This window comes from Taeniopygia guttata, chromosome 8 (genome assembly GCF_048771995.1).
Source record: "Taeniopygia guttata chromosome 8, bTaeGut7.mat, whole genome shotgun sequence".
In the NCBI taxonomy this organism is placed as follows: domain Eukaryota; kingdom Metazoa; phylum Chordata; class Aves; order Passeriformes; family Estrildidae; genus Taeniopygia; species Taeniopygia guttata.
The window spans coordinates 16,228,158-16,247,374 of record NC_133033.1 but is presented as its reverse complement, the minus strand read 5'-3'; the positions used below and the strand labels follow the sequence as shown (position 1 = coordinate 16,247,374).

General features: G+C 39.2%; 1 protein-coding gene across 2 annotated transcripts in view; it reads left to right on the top strand.

Moving 5' to 3' along the window:
* The window catches only part of TGFBR3 (transforming growth factor beta receptor 3), a 113,741-nt gene extending 94,838 nt beyond the window's left edge, over positions 1 to 18,903 (top strand). For both annotated transcript variants that reach the window (XM_030279168.4, XM_072932496.1), the window contains exons 13-17: positions 1,580 to 1,879; positions 2,360 to 2,480; positions 6,485 to 6,520; positions 8,502 to 8,609; positions 14,911 to 18,903. In XM_030279168.4, the coding sequence (XP_030135028.4) occupies positions 1,580 to 1,879; positions 2,360 to 2,480; positions 6,485 to 6,520; positions 8,502 to 8,609; positions 14,911 to 15,029 (684 nt within the window). In that variant the 3' untranslated portion in view covers positions 15,030 to 18,903. The remainder of the gene's footprint in view (positions 1 to 1,579; positions 1,880 to 2,359; positions 2,481 to 6,484; positions 6,521 to 8,501; positions 8,610 to 14,910) is intronic.
* The last annotated feature ends 314 nt before the right edge of the window (positions 18,904 to 19,217 follow it).

The following is a 19,217-nucleotide window of genomic DNA, read 5'->3' as shown; positions in this document are numbered from 1 at the left end:
AATCCCCCTGACTCTGAGCCCACTGGAGCTGTTTATTCAGACAGATGTTCTGATTTCTTCATCACCTGTCCTGGCAAAAGCCTTTTTTTCTGTTTTTCTTTCTTGCACAGTGGAAAACATATCAGTTTTGAACTTCAGTGACTTCATTTTTTAAGATGACACTGATCTTTTCCCCCCTTTTTTGTTTCTCTTTTGCATTTGTTACTAAGAAACATATTTTGGGGTTTTGATAAATACATATTTGGTAAAAATTCTTTATCTTCTTTTTCCTTGTTTGGTAAGGGGTTTTTGTGTTTGAATCTTTTGGATTCTGGAGTTTTATTCTTTCTTCTCTGCTGTCATTTTCTTACCATATTTTGATCTTCCACCTTTCTCCTGTGGTTCTTTTCTTTCCTTGAGATATCATTAATCTTTTTATTTAATTAGCTGTAGTATGCCTGTCCTACTTCCCATAATCTATTTTTTTAATTAGTTTACACCATTAGCTTGCTTCCTGTCAGTATCTGTGTCTGACTTTTGTTCATCCATCTTTATTTCTGTTCTTTTTAGAAGATAGTCCTTCTTGCTTAGATGCTTCAGCACATCCCTTCATCTCTAATTTGATTGCTGCTTACATACAGGATAAAAAAAAGGAGAAATGCTTTTATTCACAGCAAAACTCCTAACATCCAGAAATTACTGCACACAATTTGGCAGGCTCTTCCTTAAAGATACAAGTAGCACATATGGATTAAATATGCATATGAGGCACATTTCTTCTAAGAAGATTTCTTGTGGATCTTTCATTTGGCAGTGTTAATGGTCAGACAAATGCTTCTGTTGTTTCTTAAGAGCAATATGCCTCATTTGTTACAAATTCAATTTATTTTTTTTCTTCTAATTGTTCTGTAGCATTGATTGCCTGCATTCCAATCCAGCTGAGCAACATCACAACATTGGAGGCTTTTAGTCTTAATTATTTTTCATAAAAGGATATGAATTTCAAACTTACAATAAGCTAAAAGGATCCTTTCACAAGAAATTATGGCTTTTTAGGAGGCTCCCTCACCCCCTCCAGCCCAGGAATGCCACCCACACGTCAGACCATGACCTCCTCTCTGCCTTTGCATTCCTGTCTTGGCTAGGGGCGGATTCTCTGTGTCTGTTGTTTTTGGTTGTTTTTTTTTTTTTCTTTTCCCTCTTTTCATTATAATTTTGAACAGATACAAAACCATGGAATTAGTGATTGATTTCCATACAGCTCTGTTATAGTCTGTTTGTCTAAGGGAGGCAGTGCCATCTCAGGTGGCAGACACAGACATTAACTGTGTGTCTTATCTGGGGGGGCGGGTTTCATCTGCTTTCAGAAAGATAAGGAATTGCTGTATTTATGCATGGTTATGCTATTAAACAGCTGCTGGTTTTAAAACCACAGATTTTCTGTCTCTCAGTTTGACAGTTTATCCTTAAGATTTAGCCTTCAAAATATTTCAGATTGGAAATGGCACTGGAAAAGTGCTTTAAAATTGTTGAAAATATTAATGAAATGTGAACTAAAAATGTCATTTCTAAGATCTTACTGTCTCTTTCTTTAATGCAGGTGTCTGTGACTAAAGCTGACAGATCGCTAGGCTTTGCCATTCAAACGTGCTTTGTTTCCCCGTTTTCAAATCCAGATAGAATGTCTGACTATACCATTATAGAAAACATTTGTCCTAAAGATGAATCTGTTAAATTCTACAGTATTGAGAAAAAGAATTTTCCAATATCACATGCACAGAAGGACAGAAAAAGATTTAGCTTTGTGTTCAAACCAATGTTCAACATCTCACTGCTCTTTCTTCACTGTGAGTTGACTTTGTGTGCAAATAAAGGGAAAGATACTCAAGGACTGCCAAAGGTCAGTAATTAATCAAATTTATCAAAACTTCTGATTTAGATTAAAACAATGTATTTTTTAATCTGAACTCTGAAGGTAATAAATAGTTTTCTATGGAATTGTCTAATGAACATGATATCTCTAGGCTCAGAATTTTAGTAGATAAGAGTTATTATACTGTGCATTTTGACTACATGATTTGCAGTTGCTGTTTAAATTTCTTTAGGTGGCTACAAATAGAAATTGCTTTTTATTGCAGAAGTGGTTCAAGTTTATCTTTTCTATGCATATCCAAAGCGCAAACAATGTTAGCTTTAATTTCCAAAGGCATGCACCATATTGGTTAATATTGTAATCTGATTGCTACAAAAGATACGGTTGTTTGGAGGTTCTCATTTTTTGGTAAACTGTGTAGGGTAAAACTAGTTATGAGGCAACTGTGCCACTGGCAAAGCTGTCCTGGCAGATGGGTGACTCTGACCTCTGTTCTTTGCACTCCAGTGCATTCCTCCTGATGAAGCTTGCACCTCTCTCAATGTGGATATGATCTTGGCCATGATGCACAACAAGAAAACCTTCACCAAGCCCCTTGTTGTAATAACACATGAAGGAAAACAAGAAGGTATAAAAATGAGCTTGACCTGTTTAATAATGCTGTATATATAGACTATGGTGTAACATACAGTCACTTGAAATGAGGGAGTATGTGACATTGTATAATCTTGTGGTGGTAAGATGTCTGTAATCTTGTGGCCTGTAAGATGTTACTTCTTGGGACATTTCCCTTGCAGCAGTCATCAGGCCAAGTTGTAGCCATTTTTTAGCCACATTAGTGTTCTCTGGACATGTGGGTTTGCCAAGCATTAAGACAGGAATACTCAGAGCAGTACAAAATAACATGGGTTTGGGAAGCATGAATGTAGCAGTAGCACTTGGAGCAATTTCTTGTTGCCCAGAGATCAAAGGCAGTCATCTACTCCCTGCTGTGTGTCCTTTATTTATTGTCCTTGTAAATATATGTTTATGAATAATAACAATAGAATTGCAAAGTATTGAGGATCTTAAAGCTGACTAAGTAAGACAAAGAGGTGGCCCCTGGAGTCTGACTAGATTCTTAAACTATGAAGAACAAAGGATAGTATGCACAAAGGGACTCCACTTTGGTGGGACTTGTTTGATTATGTAATCTTTCTTGGAAAAAAAAAAAAAAAGAGTATGGTTAGTAACAGATTGAAGGAGTTGGAGAAGCTGAAGTGCATTATGAGCTAATGCCAAACAGCATGATGAGACCTTATTCTAGTTTAAGAATATGCCCTGTGAGTGATGGGAAGTAAGAACTGTTCTCAGTTTTATTTAATTAAAAAGTTTTTCTTAGTAGATCACTCTGACAAGAGCCTCGGTCATGTTTTGATGCAGTCCTGGAAGAAAATACATTCATTTATCTTTTTTTTGTATTTGCATTGAGGTTTCATAAGAAGCTTCAGTGGCTTCCTATACACATAAAGATCTTCCAATGGTGTCCAAAGGCTGTTTGACCTCTGGAATTCTTTTCAGGGAGCATCAAAAGGATGGTGATCAGGAGTCCTTTAATCTCTGTTTTACAGTGCATGCTGTTAGTTTTTGAGAAATTTAAAGTTCAAATACAGCACAGGGACATAGGCAACAACTGTTTCTGTCTAACTCTGCAAGTCAGCTCATATTTAGTTCAGAGGGTTTTTAACACAACTGTAAATACGGACCAAATCCACTATGAATTAAATTCAAGTATTTGATCTGTCGCTGTTACAATTAAAACTGTGCTTTGGGCCTGAATCTGGACTTCCATTTTGCTCAGCTCTCATATTATTTCAGTAGGTTTTCTAATGGGGATGAGTAAATCCTGCAACTGAAATTCGTCTTTCACTGAACAGACTCGTACTTCATCTCTCTTGTCCTTATGATGTGTGGAGCTTTGTGCACAGCTCCCATCTCGGGCTCCACTCAGAATGTTGTCTTTGTCAGAGGCACAAGGTCTCAGTGTGCAAAGACAAGCTAAATTTATAAAGATTACTTACAAGACAACAGTGTGATAGAGTATTTTGTTGCATTGTGGGTGATTTGGTATAATTGTAGGAGGCTTGGTGGAAATCTCCCCAGCATATCCCAGCTTTCAGACATAATACAAAGTGGCACACTAACAATGTAGCTTTGTTGGTATGCAGTTGTTCTGCGGTGAATCAAAACCCCTTTCTTAAGGCCAAATGCCATTGTTGGCATTTGTGAACCTAAGATGTGGAGAAGAAATTATATGACATTATTGAACAGGAGAATTTACCTCTCAGAGGTAGTGTTCTTCATTTTTTTGATGTGAACAGAACCAGCTTTCACTATTGCAAATCACTCTGTGAGGTACTGCCCCTGGTTCTCCTTATCAAGCCACATGGGAAAGTCATGTGCTTGACATTTCAAAAGTCAGAACAAACTGGTCATTGCTAAGGTGATTTTTAAATTCTGACAAGTTTATAACTGTCATTGCCTGTATTAGAAGTCACAATACTATATCTAAGTGAGAATTTGCAGTGGATCCAAATGGAAGGGTTTAAACCCTAACTCCATGCCACACACATTTCTTTTGCATTCCTGTCTTTCCCCATTTATATGCTAGGAAATACATGTTCTGTTGAAATAATCTACCAGTGTTGTTCAGATTTTTGCTAAGTGTGGAAACTTTAGATTATTAGCTCTATAGCAAAAAGAGACAGGTCACAGAAAGAAGGTCAAAAGGGTAATTAACAAGTGCCTCTATCCTACAAAGGTATAGAAAATAATGATAACTCCAAAGGCTGGCAGCACTTGTTCTTAAATTGGATGTTTTTTGTAGACCTCAATGATTCTCACTGCTTCTGAGTTGCTCTGAGCAAATTGCAGTAAAATACATTTAAGAACTGGATGTCTGAAGAGAATTGATAATGAGCTACACAGCTTATCATTAGCTGATTTCATATTCTCTGTGGAGAGGCCAGTGATAGAAATAGCATGGAAAATACATTTTCCCCTCATCTCAGAAGGCATTTTCTTGGCACTTGGGATATGCCAGTGGAGTGTTTGGGTAATCTGACAGTGCCCTTACCCATGTTTGTACTTTTCAGTGCTCCTTGGTTTCAGTCCAGCCCTCCTTGCAGATCTTACATTCAGTTATATTTTTGCTGTTATGTGCACTTGATAACTTTCCAGATTATTTGTGCATATACCACCCCACACACCCCTCTATGTCCTCACCTGTTTCCCACTACTGTTCCACCTGTTTTGTACCCTCTGCCAAAACTGATCTGCAAGAGATACTCATGTGTTAGAACAACACACAATGACACAGTTCAAGAATAAAATGCTTTTTTGGGTTTTGTAGGCACATGTGTCTCAGGACCTAATGGTCTAAAGGATATTGCTGGAAGTTTTGGGTTTTAGAAGTTAGAAGCATAGTCTTATTTAAGAACACTTTAAAATAAATGAATATATTTATGTATTCTTAGGCTGTTATGTTTGCATTGAAATTAATTAAACTATTTTTCCAGTTGCTAAAAATACAAAAACAAGTATTGAAACACAGTCTTATCAAATCCGCTTGTGTCTGTTGCACTGATCACACTCAGATATGCCAGGATATAAATGAAATCCCTTAGCTGCAGGGCAATCCAGAATCAAACTGCAGCTAACCAAACAGGTCCCTGAGTCTGAAGCCAGAATCTCTAGCTCTTTTGCTTGAGGTGCCATTCTTGGAGAAAGATAAGAGAGGCCAATTCTTAATAAGAGGGGAATTCTTAAATTTTTAAACATTTATTTGTCTCTTTCTGTTACAGGGTGATATCTTCATCACTAGGATGATGATATTTGGTATTCTTGCCTAGAATAATAGCTTTGATCTTTGAATGGTACCTATGATGTTTTATTTCTTATATATAATAATAAATTTTAAAACCCTCCCCCCCCAAAAAAAAAACCAACCAAAAAAAAAAAAAAAAGAAAAGAAAAACCAACCAAAAAAACCAAAACAAAAAAAAACCCAAAAAAACTCCAACCCACACAACTTCCAAGACAGAATACCATGTAGGACTCAGGAAAATAGGTGAATCAACACATATACATGCAATTTTGACAAAGCAATATGTATTGTGCTACAAAACTCACTATTCTTTAATGAGTGTGTGCTTTTGTGTGTGTGTACGATTTAGTATGCTGGTATCTCATATTTATGATTAGTGAGAGGTCAGATGAATGTAATCTCCGTAACACAATCTTTGTTCCTTCACAATCTGTGAACTTTGAGAGTTCCACAGAGGGGTAATCAGAATTAATGTGGGTCGTGCCTGATGACATCTGTTTTGGGAAAGGTTGCAGTGTATTTGCCAGCAAAATATATGGTGCATGAACTATACTCTAGATAGAGTCCCTTGAGGAATAATTAATATATAAATAGAATTTTTCTGAGATGAATGAGATTACTGAATTTGGTCTGCTTCTCTTGAAATTCATGGTTTCTAAAAATTATAGTTAATGTCCTTCTGTCAGATCAGAACCTGCATAGTTTGTAGGCTGCATGTGGAACTCTATCTGATTAATATTTTGTGCATTTTCTTTGTTTTAAATTAGATCCTTCCTTTCTAAAGCCAAACGTGAGACAGCTACGTAAGTAACTCTTAAAACAATCTCTTTTAATCTTTAAATGTTTCTCTACAAAGCATTAGATAAATTAAGAGAATTCTCTTTAAGCTTTCTGAGTGTGTGCATGTTTAATTCAGAGACAGAACAGAATTCTGGCTGTATTGTTGATTGGGAGGTTCCCATCAGTATTCAGAGGAGGACTGTGACCTTTTGTGTATGTGAAAATCAGCTTTGGGGAAACACCAGCAAGAGTCTCAGCCTTAGCAAGTTCAGGTGCTGGTGTGTGTGTTATCTCCCCCTCTCTGCTGAGGCCAACACCAGTGTTAGAGCAGCAGTGCCATCCCTCAGAGCTTCTGTGCCCTACCTGTGCCCTATTTCAGCCTCACTCCTGTCCTGCACCACAGCACCAGGTGTTCCAGTACCAGCACTTACAGGCCATGCTTAGATGAGATCACTGCCTTGATATGGATTAATTTCTTTGGTTTTAATGTTAGCTTGGTGTAGTGAATTAATCAGGGTCAATTAGTGACCCACAAAAGGAGAGAAACAGCACCAGAAAAAAAATAAACAGGAAGGTGCAGATGATGTGTAGCCAAAAGCGAGAATGAATGGAAAAAAAGGAGATTTAAAGATGAATTGCAAAGGTTTTTCTTTTGCTTCTGTCCCTGTGCCTTCAAGACAAAATTTGTTCAAAATAGCAAAAGCAGTGAGCAATTTACTTCTGCCACTTCTCCATGAAACTTTCCTCACTCCATTGTGTTTCCTCCTGAGAGGAGAGGACACTGACTGGTGCCTGGTGGAAAAAGCAGTTGAATTTAGTATTTTGTGTTTGCTTTTGAATGACTAGAAGTAGCTGAAGGAACCAGAAACAGTGTAGTAGAAAAAATGAAAGAAAAAGCCTCTAAGACACTATCTATCTATCAGGTGTGGTATATGCAAGCTAGGCCACAAATACCTAGAAATGTGTCCTGAAGGCTCCTGCCAACAAGAGCTGCTGGAGAAGCCTTTTGTCAAAAGAGGATGAGGAATGTCCTTAGGGACATCTGCTGGATGCAGGATGTGTGAAGTGAGGGTGTTGGTTGTGTTCTGAGAACTGAAAACTCCACTGAAGGATACTACTAAGATCCAGTCAGCTCATTTCCTGGCCAGCATAGTCAGTAAAATGTTATTCCTTGGACTAAGCAATTTTGTACACTCGGATATATGAAAAATGTTAAAACTAGAAATCAGTTTTTTAAGAAGGAATTTCCCTAAAAGATTTCAGAATTATTATTAGTTTTAAAGTTATTTGTAATAATCAAAAAGAAAAACACAGGCCAACATTTTTTCTGTTTGGATGTTTATCACTGGAGGACAATACATCCAGGAACCAAATGCTGTGACCCTTGAAATGGTCCTACAAAAGGGCGACTCCCCTAGAAAGTGATTTACGTGTGCTTCTATTTTTGTGATCTGGAATTAATTTCAGTTATTGAAAGCGTTGCCAAATGTGAAAAACAATTGTTTCTATTTATGTTTTCGCTGACTTTTTACTGGCATCTCTTCCCTCTTAACAGCAGTTCCGTTCTCCACCTAGATTTCAGACTGAACTTGAGGAGATGTAGGGGAAAGTTTGCTTGAATGTTAGGCTATTTAAATGAAAAATTTTTGCCAAACATTTCAGCCTTTTTAAAACACATTTTAAATATAAATGAATACTTAATTGAAAGCAAATTATTAACAGCCAACCAAAAATGCTTAATTTGTGCAACATTTTCCAGATTTGGGTGTGCTGAGCTGGAATTTTACTTTGTGATGTGGAACAGTTGGTTGGACTGAAGCCACTCTGAAAGCATCATTTTCATTTCTTTGATGCAAATCTGCTGGTCTGTTTCTCAAAGCAGTGCTTAGTTAACTGTGAAATTTCAAAAAGCTCTTCCATGAAAGAGTAAGGGTGTATTTCTGTAGAATGGTATCTGCCTCTGTAAATAAGAAGTGCCTGTGTTGTGTGTGTTTCCCTGAGCAGCCACGCTGTACGGGCTGGACACGCTGACGGTGGTGGGCATCGCCTTCGCGGCGTTCGTGATCGGAGCCCTGCTGACCGGAGCGCTCTGGTTCATCTACTCGCGCACAGGTACCAGGCCGGGCTCGGGGCTCCTCTGACCCGCTGCCCAGGGAGGGAGGGCAGCGAGCACCACTGCTTACCCTGGGCTTTGCTATTTCCTTGCTCTCTCTTCTTACTCAGGAGTTTTCCAGCAGCTCCTCCCATGAGCCCTTACTGCATATCTGCCGAATGATACCCGCCCTTCCCTAAAGGGAGATGTTACGTGTTATGGTTTAAAATTTGCTTAAATAATTTTAAACACAAGTCTTGAAAACTCACCTGGGACATGAGTAAAACTGAGTATTTCTGGCTTGTGTGTTATCATTAGTAACATCTCTGTATTTCAAATTTAAGAATATTTCAGTTAATGGATCCCTTTAGGTTCCCATACTACTTTTAAATTTTGGTTTTTTTGCAGTTACTACATTAGGCTGATGTGTGCAAGATGTGGGCTAAATGTTTAAGAGAATGCTTTATCTGAACAGACATATTCTGAGTGTAACTAGACTTGAACATTTTTCTTAGGCCTTGATTACATAGAATTTTTTTCCACAATTATTTATTCCTTCATTCTTCAACTACTATTTTCAATTGCTAGAAGTCACGTGTAATCTTTATTGTGTGCAACCAAATACTTAGGAATGTGTCTGAATTGGTGCAGCCTCTAATCACAAATAATTTTGCAGTGTCTCAGAATTCTTTCCCATGCTAAACTAAATTAGCAAAATGGAATACTGTATTGAAAGAAGAGAGCATTTGGGGAGCTTTCTGTTGCATGGCCCAGACAAGGACTGGACACTGGTGGAGCCTTAATTTCCAACATGTGACCTTGGCTGCTTGTGGATTATAGAGTATCTCAGGATCCTTAGACTATTCTGGGCTCCCAACTACTTCTACTTTTGGCCTTATGAGACTCTACCAAGATTTGGGAGGTGGGAAAAATGTGAGGCCAATTACTCCAAGCCTGTGCAGCTCTGGAGCATTGAAATTTGCCTGTAGCCCACTGCAGGGTTTTTTTTTTCTGGCATCTGAAACCTCATGGAAGCTATTTAGGAGTGAGAATCCGGCCCTGTTGGGTCAGAGCTTCTGTAAATATTATGGCCTAGAAGCTTATGTTAATTTGGAAATAAAAACTATGCCATTTTTTCCAATTGGCAGTGCAACAATTTTTGTATAAGCAGTTTAATACTTCTCAGTGCATCAGCTGTGTATGAAACTTGTTTGAAATTGAAGCAAACATGGAAAACTTAAAGGTTGTGATAATATGTATAAATTGTATAATTCTGTCTTATATAAGTACTGAAACATTGTGGAAGAAAAGTAAGTACTATTTCAGTGAGTAAGTGGGAAGTTAAGTAATCCCCATATCGGTAACCTTGATTAACAAAAAAAGATTAACTATTTGTTAAATTAATACCTTTGGTCCTGCATTTGTGGAATTTCAATCTGTATTCACATACAGAACCATCTATAGGCACGTTGTATGTGAGTACTCAAGGAACACTGAAAGCCAACATGATAAATCCTTCAGCAATAGTAGAACTTGGAACAATTCCGTTAAAAGAATTCTATTAGCAAAGTACATCAGTCATGGTGACCACATACAAGTAGTGGAGAGGGCAGCTGCTCTGCCTTTGTGTTTGAGAGATGAAAACAAGTGGAGGAAAAGGTCAGACAAAAAGTAATAAATGAATATAAGAAAGAAAGGGGACACTGTAATTTATCAGATTAGAGAATCACAGAAATGATTAGAGATCATCTAGGAAGTTTTCTGGTTCAGATTTTCAAAGGATTGTGAAACTGCACCTATGTTCCTGTGCACGTAATTTTTCTGTGCACAGTGTCTTGTATCTACAAAGCATAACTTGCAGCGGAGTGCAGCAAAGGCTCTGGCAGGCGCAGCCTTTTAGAGAACAACTGCTGTGGCAGACAAGATAATCCAGCTGCAGTGGAAACATTTTAGAGCTTGCTGCAGGCTTTTATTAACTTGAGGAGAGGAAGAAAAAAAGATAATCCAAATTTCATCTACAGAGTGGCTCTCTTTTACCATTAGATAATTTATGCACTGCTGAATCGTGTTCTGAAATCGCATCTTTTGTTGTAAGTAGTACTGGGTTTCCACACATGGTTTAGACGAAAGGTTGGAAAATATGAGTTCATTCTAAAACTCTGTTTTGCTGATACTCAGAGCACAGATAAAAGCTACTGCTGGTAGAGAATGGCAGCTTGGAATGTGTAAAGTGTTTTTTTTGCTGTTATGCTATGTGCAATGCAGCAAAAGGCCACCTTTTTGCCAGTAGTAAGATTTGCTGACACAATTTTATCAGTGTGCCTCTGATGCTAACAAAGAAAATGTTACAAGAATGAGCTCTTTTGTTTGTCTTGATAGGCCATTGGCATTAAAACCTCAAGCAAGTGATAGCAGAAAGGAACTATATATATAGATAGATAGATAGATAGATAGATAGATAGATAGATAGATAGATAGATAGATAGATAGATAGATAGATAGATGGGTAAAATTTCATCTCCAGATACTAAGCAACAATTGTTGTGTTGTCATGTAGGGCTTTTGCTAATTTCAGTCATGAAAAATTTCTGCCAAAGTATCAAAGCTGTGCTTTAGAAAATTCTAGATGTTTCTGAAGCAATTCCACATGGAGTAGAGATGTCCTGTGATACACAGGTAGTAAGAGAAGAGAGGGGGAAAGGTAATATCAGAACAACAGAGGAGGAATTTTAGCTGACTTGTCTGCAAAAAGACTCTACTTTTGATCATTTCTCTAGTCAGTTAAAGGGCATGAAAGGTGTTGGTGCTGCCTGGAGAGCACCCAAGAACTAAGGGAAATGCCAGACATTTGCCACAATTAGCCTCATTTACCTAGGGGCCTTGTAAAGAAGCAACAATTTTGCAGTGTACATGAATACAGAAACTCTTAATAATTTAACCATATAAATATGTATCAAAGTAATACATGTCTTAGTAGGGTTCATTGAGTGTGTTTAGGAGAGACAGGCACAAGCCTGATTAGTTAATGCGACCGTTAAACCTTATAAAGTGTGTTAAAGAAAACATCCGTCCCTATGTTCTCTTAGGAAGTACGCTTCCCTTCTTCAGGCGGTGTTGCAAATTAAGAGGATAAAGTGTTCCAAAATCTGAGAAGTTAAAAGTGTCCCTCCTCCCCCACTTCTCCCTTTTTTATGAACTCTGATTTAAAGCAAACTGACATAGCAACCAATTATATTTGGCAAATGGAGATAGAAAAGCAAACATTCAGACTTCCTGGACAGGGAGTACAACTGGCAGCTTTCCTAAGCATGAATAATAAAATGCATGTTGTCGCGTTCAGATGGGTAAAAGCTTGTTTACTGTCAATAGATGAGATGTGTCCATTCTGAGCAGTTTTGGTTCAGTAATATGAGATACATGAAGCTGTTTATGTGAAAAAGAAAGATGGAGAATGCCTCTTCAGTGATCATTTACATTTCTTTACATCCTTTTCTTGAATACTCTTTTTAAAAAAGCTTTGCTGGGGTTTAGCTAGGTGTTGAGGAAATAAAATACAGGGAAAATCAGCCAGTCCAGATGTAGTTGCTAGGCTGTGCGTTCATAACATCACTGTGATTTGGATTTTCTTTTTTCTTGAGAACATAGAGAATTTGTTATTGTTCAAGAAGCGATTGTGGTGGATCAGAGCTGCTGATGTGCTCTAGAAATGAAGTGCTGCAGAGGCCATTACAGTGGAAGGAAGAGGCCTTCCAACCCAAACAGAAGGGAGGGTGCCTCCTAGGACACTTTCCAGAGGAGCCAGGAGAAGAGTGTGAGCCATTGGGCTTGCTGGGGACTGTGGCACTGCTCTTTCACTTTACCATAAAATAAAAACAGCATGTGTTTGGCTTATAAATGAATTTATGTTTAAATGCATACAGACTGTATTGGTGTGCCGAGGCTGACCAAAGCTGTGTGCAGCCATGTGGTCTGTAAAAGGGGTGACAGTGGAGCTGCAGGGAGAGCGGGGGCCGGGGGCCCCGCCGGGGGAGCCCAGGGCCGCCCTTCCTCTGCCGCCTGAGCGGCTTCTGCGGGGAGCTGGGGTCTGCAGCCCGCCTCGCTGCTTTCTGATGTTTGTCTCCGCTTGTTTAGTTTTATTGAAAGGGAGTTTGCTTATCACTGCCTTGATAAATATATCCTGTAGTACAAAAGGAAGGAAAACATGTACACAAACAACGGGAGAAGGGAGCAAGTCAGGAGGGGAAGAAACATCCAAACAAGGCTTATGAAAGCCTGTACAGCATGATGACACATACTTTGATTTGATACTGTTTATTCTGGGGGGTTGCAAAGACATTTCCAAAGCAAGTTAAAGCTGAAACTTGATTTTTTTTGCAGATGACTGGGGGTAGATTCTGACCTGCTGCCTATGAGCAGAAATCCATGGCTCATGTATGAGCTATAATAGTTATTTCTTACACTGGGAAAAACAGGACTCAAAATCTGCTCACTAGAGTAAAACGCTGGACTGAATGCTGAATTTAAAAACAAGATCTTCACCCTCTTTTTAAAAGTTTATTTGGCCTCCTGGGCAGTGTGGTTTAGTAGTTCAGTTTGTTGTTTTTTTCTGTCCTGTCCTGCCCTTTCTTTCCTCCTGATTCCTAAACCAGTGGGGTGTCAGGCAAGAGCTATGTGTTGTGGGGCCTTAAGTGCACTTCAGCTGTGGCTGTGGCTTGAGCTAGCAGCACATCTGCTGGTCTCCATTACACAGAGCACTTGCAACCTCTGCTGTGAGAAATCCTCAGACCTCCCTTTTTGTTTGCAGCACCTCTGAGTACTGGGCAGCCTGAAGAAGGATATTTTGTGGCCTGAGACACAAAGTGTTAAAGGCGCATTTCCTCTGCAGCCGCATTCCGAGAAGCTCAGGCTCTGGCAGCTGGGCAGCAGCACACAGGGCATGGGGATGTGCCAGAGCAGCTCCTGTGGGAGGAAGCTGGCTCGTCCTTGCACTGTAGCCCTCTGGATGCAGGCTGTGCCTCCAGCTTTCAGCCTGTCACTGAAGCAGTCACTGGGAAGTGGGATCTCTACCAAATCCTGAACATGGAAGAAAAATTAGATTGTGCAGATATGACACGTGGCATCAGGTTCTGGATAGCACAGGATAATGTGGAGCAGGAGAGCTGTGTCACCATAAACTCATGAGGCAGGAGATGTACCAGCCTCTGATTTTTCCTAATTGCTCTGCCCATGATTCCACAAATAATTTCTGTCTTCCTTCTTTTCTGGGAAAGCAGCTGTGCTGCTGCTGGCTGCCACGGCAGGTCTGCAGCTCAGGCAGCAGCAGTGTGACTGTTCCTGCACTGAGATCACAGGCTCACATGCTGGAGATGAGCTCAAGGGAGAGGGTAGCTACAGTTCACATTATATAAACTTAAGTCCTGCCATCTGTTTTGAAGAGACTTATTTTGTAATACTGCTAATGTTACAGACTTGAGCACTGTAACTTTAAAAATGCCACAGTGATGGTTTCCTATGTGGCCTTATTATGATCTTTCAGGCATTAAATGGCATAATTATTACTTTCGTGCTTAGTTGACAGCTGGATTTTTCCTTTCAATCCCAGCCACAGGTGTAAATGGTGTGAGGAGACTCCAAGTGCTTGACTTGGCAGTCTGAATAGTGAAGGGGTTTTAATTTATTGTCAGTAAACAGTTAACAAGAAATGGTGAGACATGGTCTCACGACAGCTTCTAAGTGCTGCACATACTGTGGTAGCTATAGGGAAACTTTCTGCATGTTGTATTAGAAATAAATTAAGCCAAGCTTTCAGGATAGCCTGTTGCTTTTCTACATGAAGAAAACTGGCTGTGTGTCAGGATATGTGGTATCCAGCTGATTGAAGAAGATTGTTTTGAGGTACACTTCTAGTAAATATGCTGCTCTATAAACTGGCATTAAAATGAAAGCCTACATTTCCTGGCCTTTTTCCTGGAAACAGCAAAGCTATAAAGTGTCTGAGTTGTGTAATAGGACCCATTTTGAGTGACAGCTGACAACAGAAGATAGACAATGTTAATCTTGGCAGATTCCATCAGCTGCTTGCAAAATGCTTAAGGAAACAGTGCTGTTATTTTCCCCATGTGCAGAGCAATGCTTAGGTGCCAATGTCTAATAACGTTTTCAGAGATACTCCGATAAAGGTCTGTTACCCAATATATTAATTGCATGGGAAAACAAACCACCAGAAGAGGAAGACTGGGAAGAAATGGATTGTTGTTTTTTATGACAACATTTTCAGTTTCCCTTCTCCTGACCCCACTTTTTCTCTTGCCTGTCCCTCAGGGGAGACATCAGGAAGACAGCAGGTCCCTACGTCACCACCAGCCTCCGAGAACAGCAGTGCAGCGCACAGCATTGGCAGCACACAGAGCACCCCCTGCTCCAGCAGCAGTGCCACCTAGCCCGGGGACACAGCCGAGGAGCAGCACGGGACTGTGTTGTGGGGACATCGGACAGCAGCTTCTTAACGTTGAAAGGATTGGTTTGGTTGCTTCTGAAAAAAATTAGGAGGGATTTTTCTATGGGAAAAAAAAAAAAAGAAAAAAAAAAGACTGATTTTCTTTGGGGAAGCCACTGTGTGTGTGTGTGTGTGTATATGAGCACACAATGCATGAGTGAACACAGCCTGTTGGATCTTGTTAGCACGTTGTTCTACATGTGACAAAGCTACTAATTTTACAGTACTGCAACCTGTTCTAGGGGTCTGTGGGCCCTCAATGTGAAATCTATGCCAGTTTGGAAAAATGCTGCTTTGTCTATATGATTTTTTCCTTTCCCTAAACCTTCTCATTGACACAAGGTGTTCATTAAGGGAATTCAGTCATAGAATCACAGAATGGTTTGGGCTGGAAGAGATCTTAAAGATCATCTAGTTCTAACCCTCTGCCGTGGGCAGGGACACCTTCCACTAGACCAGGTTGCTCAAGCCCCATCCAATGTGCCTTTGAATACTTCTAGAGATGGGATATCCACAACGTCTCTGGGCAATCTGTTCAGTTCCTCACCACCCTCACAGTAAAGAGTTTTTTCCTAATATCTAATTCAAATCTGCCCTATTTCAGTTTAAAGCCGTTACTCCTTGTCCTATCACTACATTAAGATAAGAAGAACAGAGATGATCTTAAGTCAAAGGATTTCTCTTTTTCTGAGCAAGAAAACATCAATGTCAGATCTCCTTGGTAAATAACATTTTATTATTCAGCTACATTTATCCTCTTTTGAATAATCTTTGTTTTTTCAGCTTACAGCTACAGCATCTCATTTGCTTTCTTATTGTGCTTGCAGCTTCAGGTTTGGTCCAGGTATTTTTGTTATAATAGTCATTGATTTGGTGATTTGAAAAGAGCACACTCTAACATTCCCTCTTGTTTTATGGGCCAAAGCTCTTTTATAAGAGATTTTTTGATCTTCTATACCAAATACAGGCACACACAAACATTAAGACAAAATCTTGTGCACTAAATGGATGGGTGTGTACCTTTAAGGGCAATGTCTTTATGCAAATAGATACATATATCGAGGTATACACAGCCTAACTACCAATTGGAAATTAGCACAGCATTCCTTCCTTACATAAACATATAATCCATAAATATAGATAAACTGAAAATACAGTTTTAAATTTTATATATATAAGAGGTAGATAGGTGAGAGAAAGAGGTTGATTTGATTCCAATCTTTTAGCTAGCCTAAATTCTCTTTGAAATAAGAGATGAGTTTAAGGGCACAAGGACAATAGTGCCTGTTGTTTGCTGTCCTCTGAAAATAGTTGTGCAGTTGTTTGTGTCAAACTGTTGTATGAACGTTATGATTGGATAGTCCCAAAGTAGTATCAGAATATGGAAATGCAAGAAGGATACTAATTGTCACTATTTTTAGTGTCATTGCCTTATCTTCACCTTCGAATTGATGCACAACAAAAAGCAAGAAAAGACACTTTTAACACTTTTGACTGTTACTTGCCACTTTGTAATGTGTTCTACTGATCCTTCTTTGAGGAAGAGAGAGCATTGTTTTCCTCTAAAAATGGGATTAATAACTTTCATTAGCTGTAGTGAAGGTTACCTGTGTTCTGCAAAAGAGGAAGGGACTTCACTACACTTGAGTGATAGTCTGCCCAGAAGTCTGAGCTGCAGATTTCTTGCTGATTCTACACTTGTGCCTTGCTGATGCCAGGATGGTCCAAGTGCAACATATGCAAAGATTTAAGTGCCCAGGATCAGGCAGAGTGTTACTCACTTTAAATCAAATCTGTTACCAATCCTGCAAACCTATGCAAATGGGTAACTGCATGCTTTGTCCTCACTATCGGAAACACGTGCTCGACACTGAACCAGGGCTGGTCTCAGTGTCTGTGCAGGCAGGGGAGCCTTAGAGTTACACATGCAAAAATATTTGATGTTACAGGCCAGTGAGCAGTCCTGGTGCTGTGGACAGGGTGTCGTGTAGGCGTGGTTACCCCCGTGCAGAAGGGTGTGCAGGACTAGCTCTGCTCCGAGCCGTAGGGAGGATGAATGTGCTGCCTGTGTGGTTGAAAAGAAAGCGCTTTGCCTAACCTTCAGCAGAATGTATTGTTAAAGCATATTCTATGTGTAAAGTCTTTAAAGATGTCTTCAAAGAAGACTAGAGTCTTTAACTTCAATCATAGCTATATTTTACTACATTAAATTTCTGTATAAAGATATATTTAAATGTTTTAGATAAATGTAAGTTACTCTATATGAAATGTTTAATTTCAATTACTGTGAAATTTACATATTTTGTAAATTCCTTTCCCCATTTTAACCCTTTCCTTCCTCAAATATTTTATTAAGTAGTTTCTCATAGGAAGTATTAGATTTGGTTGTTGGGATGGACAAGTTGAAAAATTCTGTGTAAAATAGATAATTGTATATTTTTGAGAGAAACATGCTGCATTATCAATTTTTTATCAAAAAATTAATCTAATTTTAGAATAATTTACAGATTTATATATACCATTGGATAAACCAAAAATATATAAAGTCAAAGATTTGATTTGTTGACTTGTGTGTGAAATACAGTTTAAATTAACTGAACTTGATATATTCAGCTATTTAATTCAGCAATTTTAATACACCTGAGTTAATTGTCTGTTGGAGTTTACCAAAATAGCACATGATGGCTTAGCAGATGGAAGAGTCATTTTTGCTTCAATAAAGAGAGAGAACCAAACCCAGGCATTCCCAGTGAATAACCTTAATAACAGAAGTGTGTTTGCAGCAGCTGTTGAGCTGCCCTCAGCTCAGAGCCTGATACATCTCTAGGCTCTGGTTTTATAGCAGCCATTTGTCACCACTGCCAGTCTCTGTGTGTGGTGTGGCAGCTCCTGAATGTGTGACTGCTGAGGCACCGACTCCCACCTCTGCCCCACGGGGTTTCACCGCGCTGGACTCACATGGCAGAGCCCTGTGGGGGCCGGAAGGCCAGGGAGACTCTCCTGTCCCGGCAGAGGGTGTTAAAACAGGGGTTTGGATGGATGGAGTCAGTGGTTAATTTTAGCATGATGGAATCAAGTGCAAAGGAACTTCTTATGTTAGATTGGGAGGATTGGGCTTAAAATGGACACCTTCTGCCTGTAAAAGCTATTAGTAGGATACTTAAACTCCCAAGTACTGCTTGTTCTGTCATGTGTCGTCTAATCACTAACTCTAATCTTTTACATTATTTGGTTTTGGACATTATTACATTTGTGTTTCAAGAGATCAAATCTTCTGTGTTAGGCTATTTTTGTAGCATTTCCCACATGAAAATGTATTTTGCAAAATGTCTGTAGATGCTGATGATTGTAACTTTCCCCCTGCTCTTTCCTAACCATTCCTCTCGTGTATGTTCTTTCTGTTATGTATATCTACCTCATGCTTCACAAGAAGACTGTACTGTTGGTTGTGCTACAGCCCTTCATGTGAGGTGACTGTTGTGCCCTGTTGTTGTTTGCCATTCATTGGGACATTCATAGCGTTATCAGATCTTCGCTGCCATGTCCTGCCAGTTCCAAACACAATATTCTCACCTTTAAATAAATAAGTATATTTCTTTTAAATGCAAATGCCAGATTTTTTTTTTTTTTTAATCAAAGAATGGGAGAAATTTACTTGCTAAAACCTGTGGCCAGTCTGAACACCCCATTTGTATTTCGTATTGCATTCAGTATTTCAGAGCCTTGTGGAAATGCATAGTTGTACAGTTTTGATAACCACAGTGTCATGTCATCTTAGTCTCTTGTGCATAATAAAGTATATATCAATTTATTAATAATTGATGTTATGATTCATTTAAGTCTGTCCTCATGTCCCATAAATTTCCGTGGGAATTGTGTGCAAGATTAGATTTTGTGTATCCACTTCTGAATTCTTTTATCCATTGGCTTCATTTGACTACTCAGTATCATGGCTTCTTGCAGAAACCAGTAGATATGTTTAGTTAAATGCTGCTGGTTTTTGCTCAAAGTTGAAGTCCAGAGTTCTGATCCTGTGGGCATTTAGTTGTTGTATGTCAAGACACAGGCTCAGTTGAATTCAAGCAGAAAGCCTGGCTTGAGCACAGTGAAGCTCATGGCTCTGCAGCAGCAG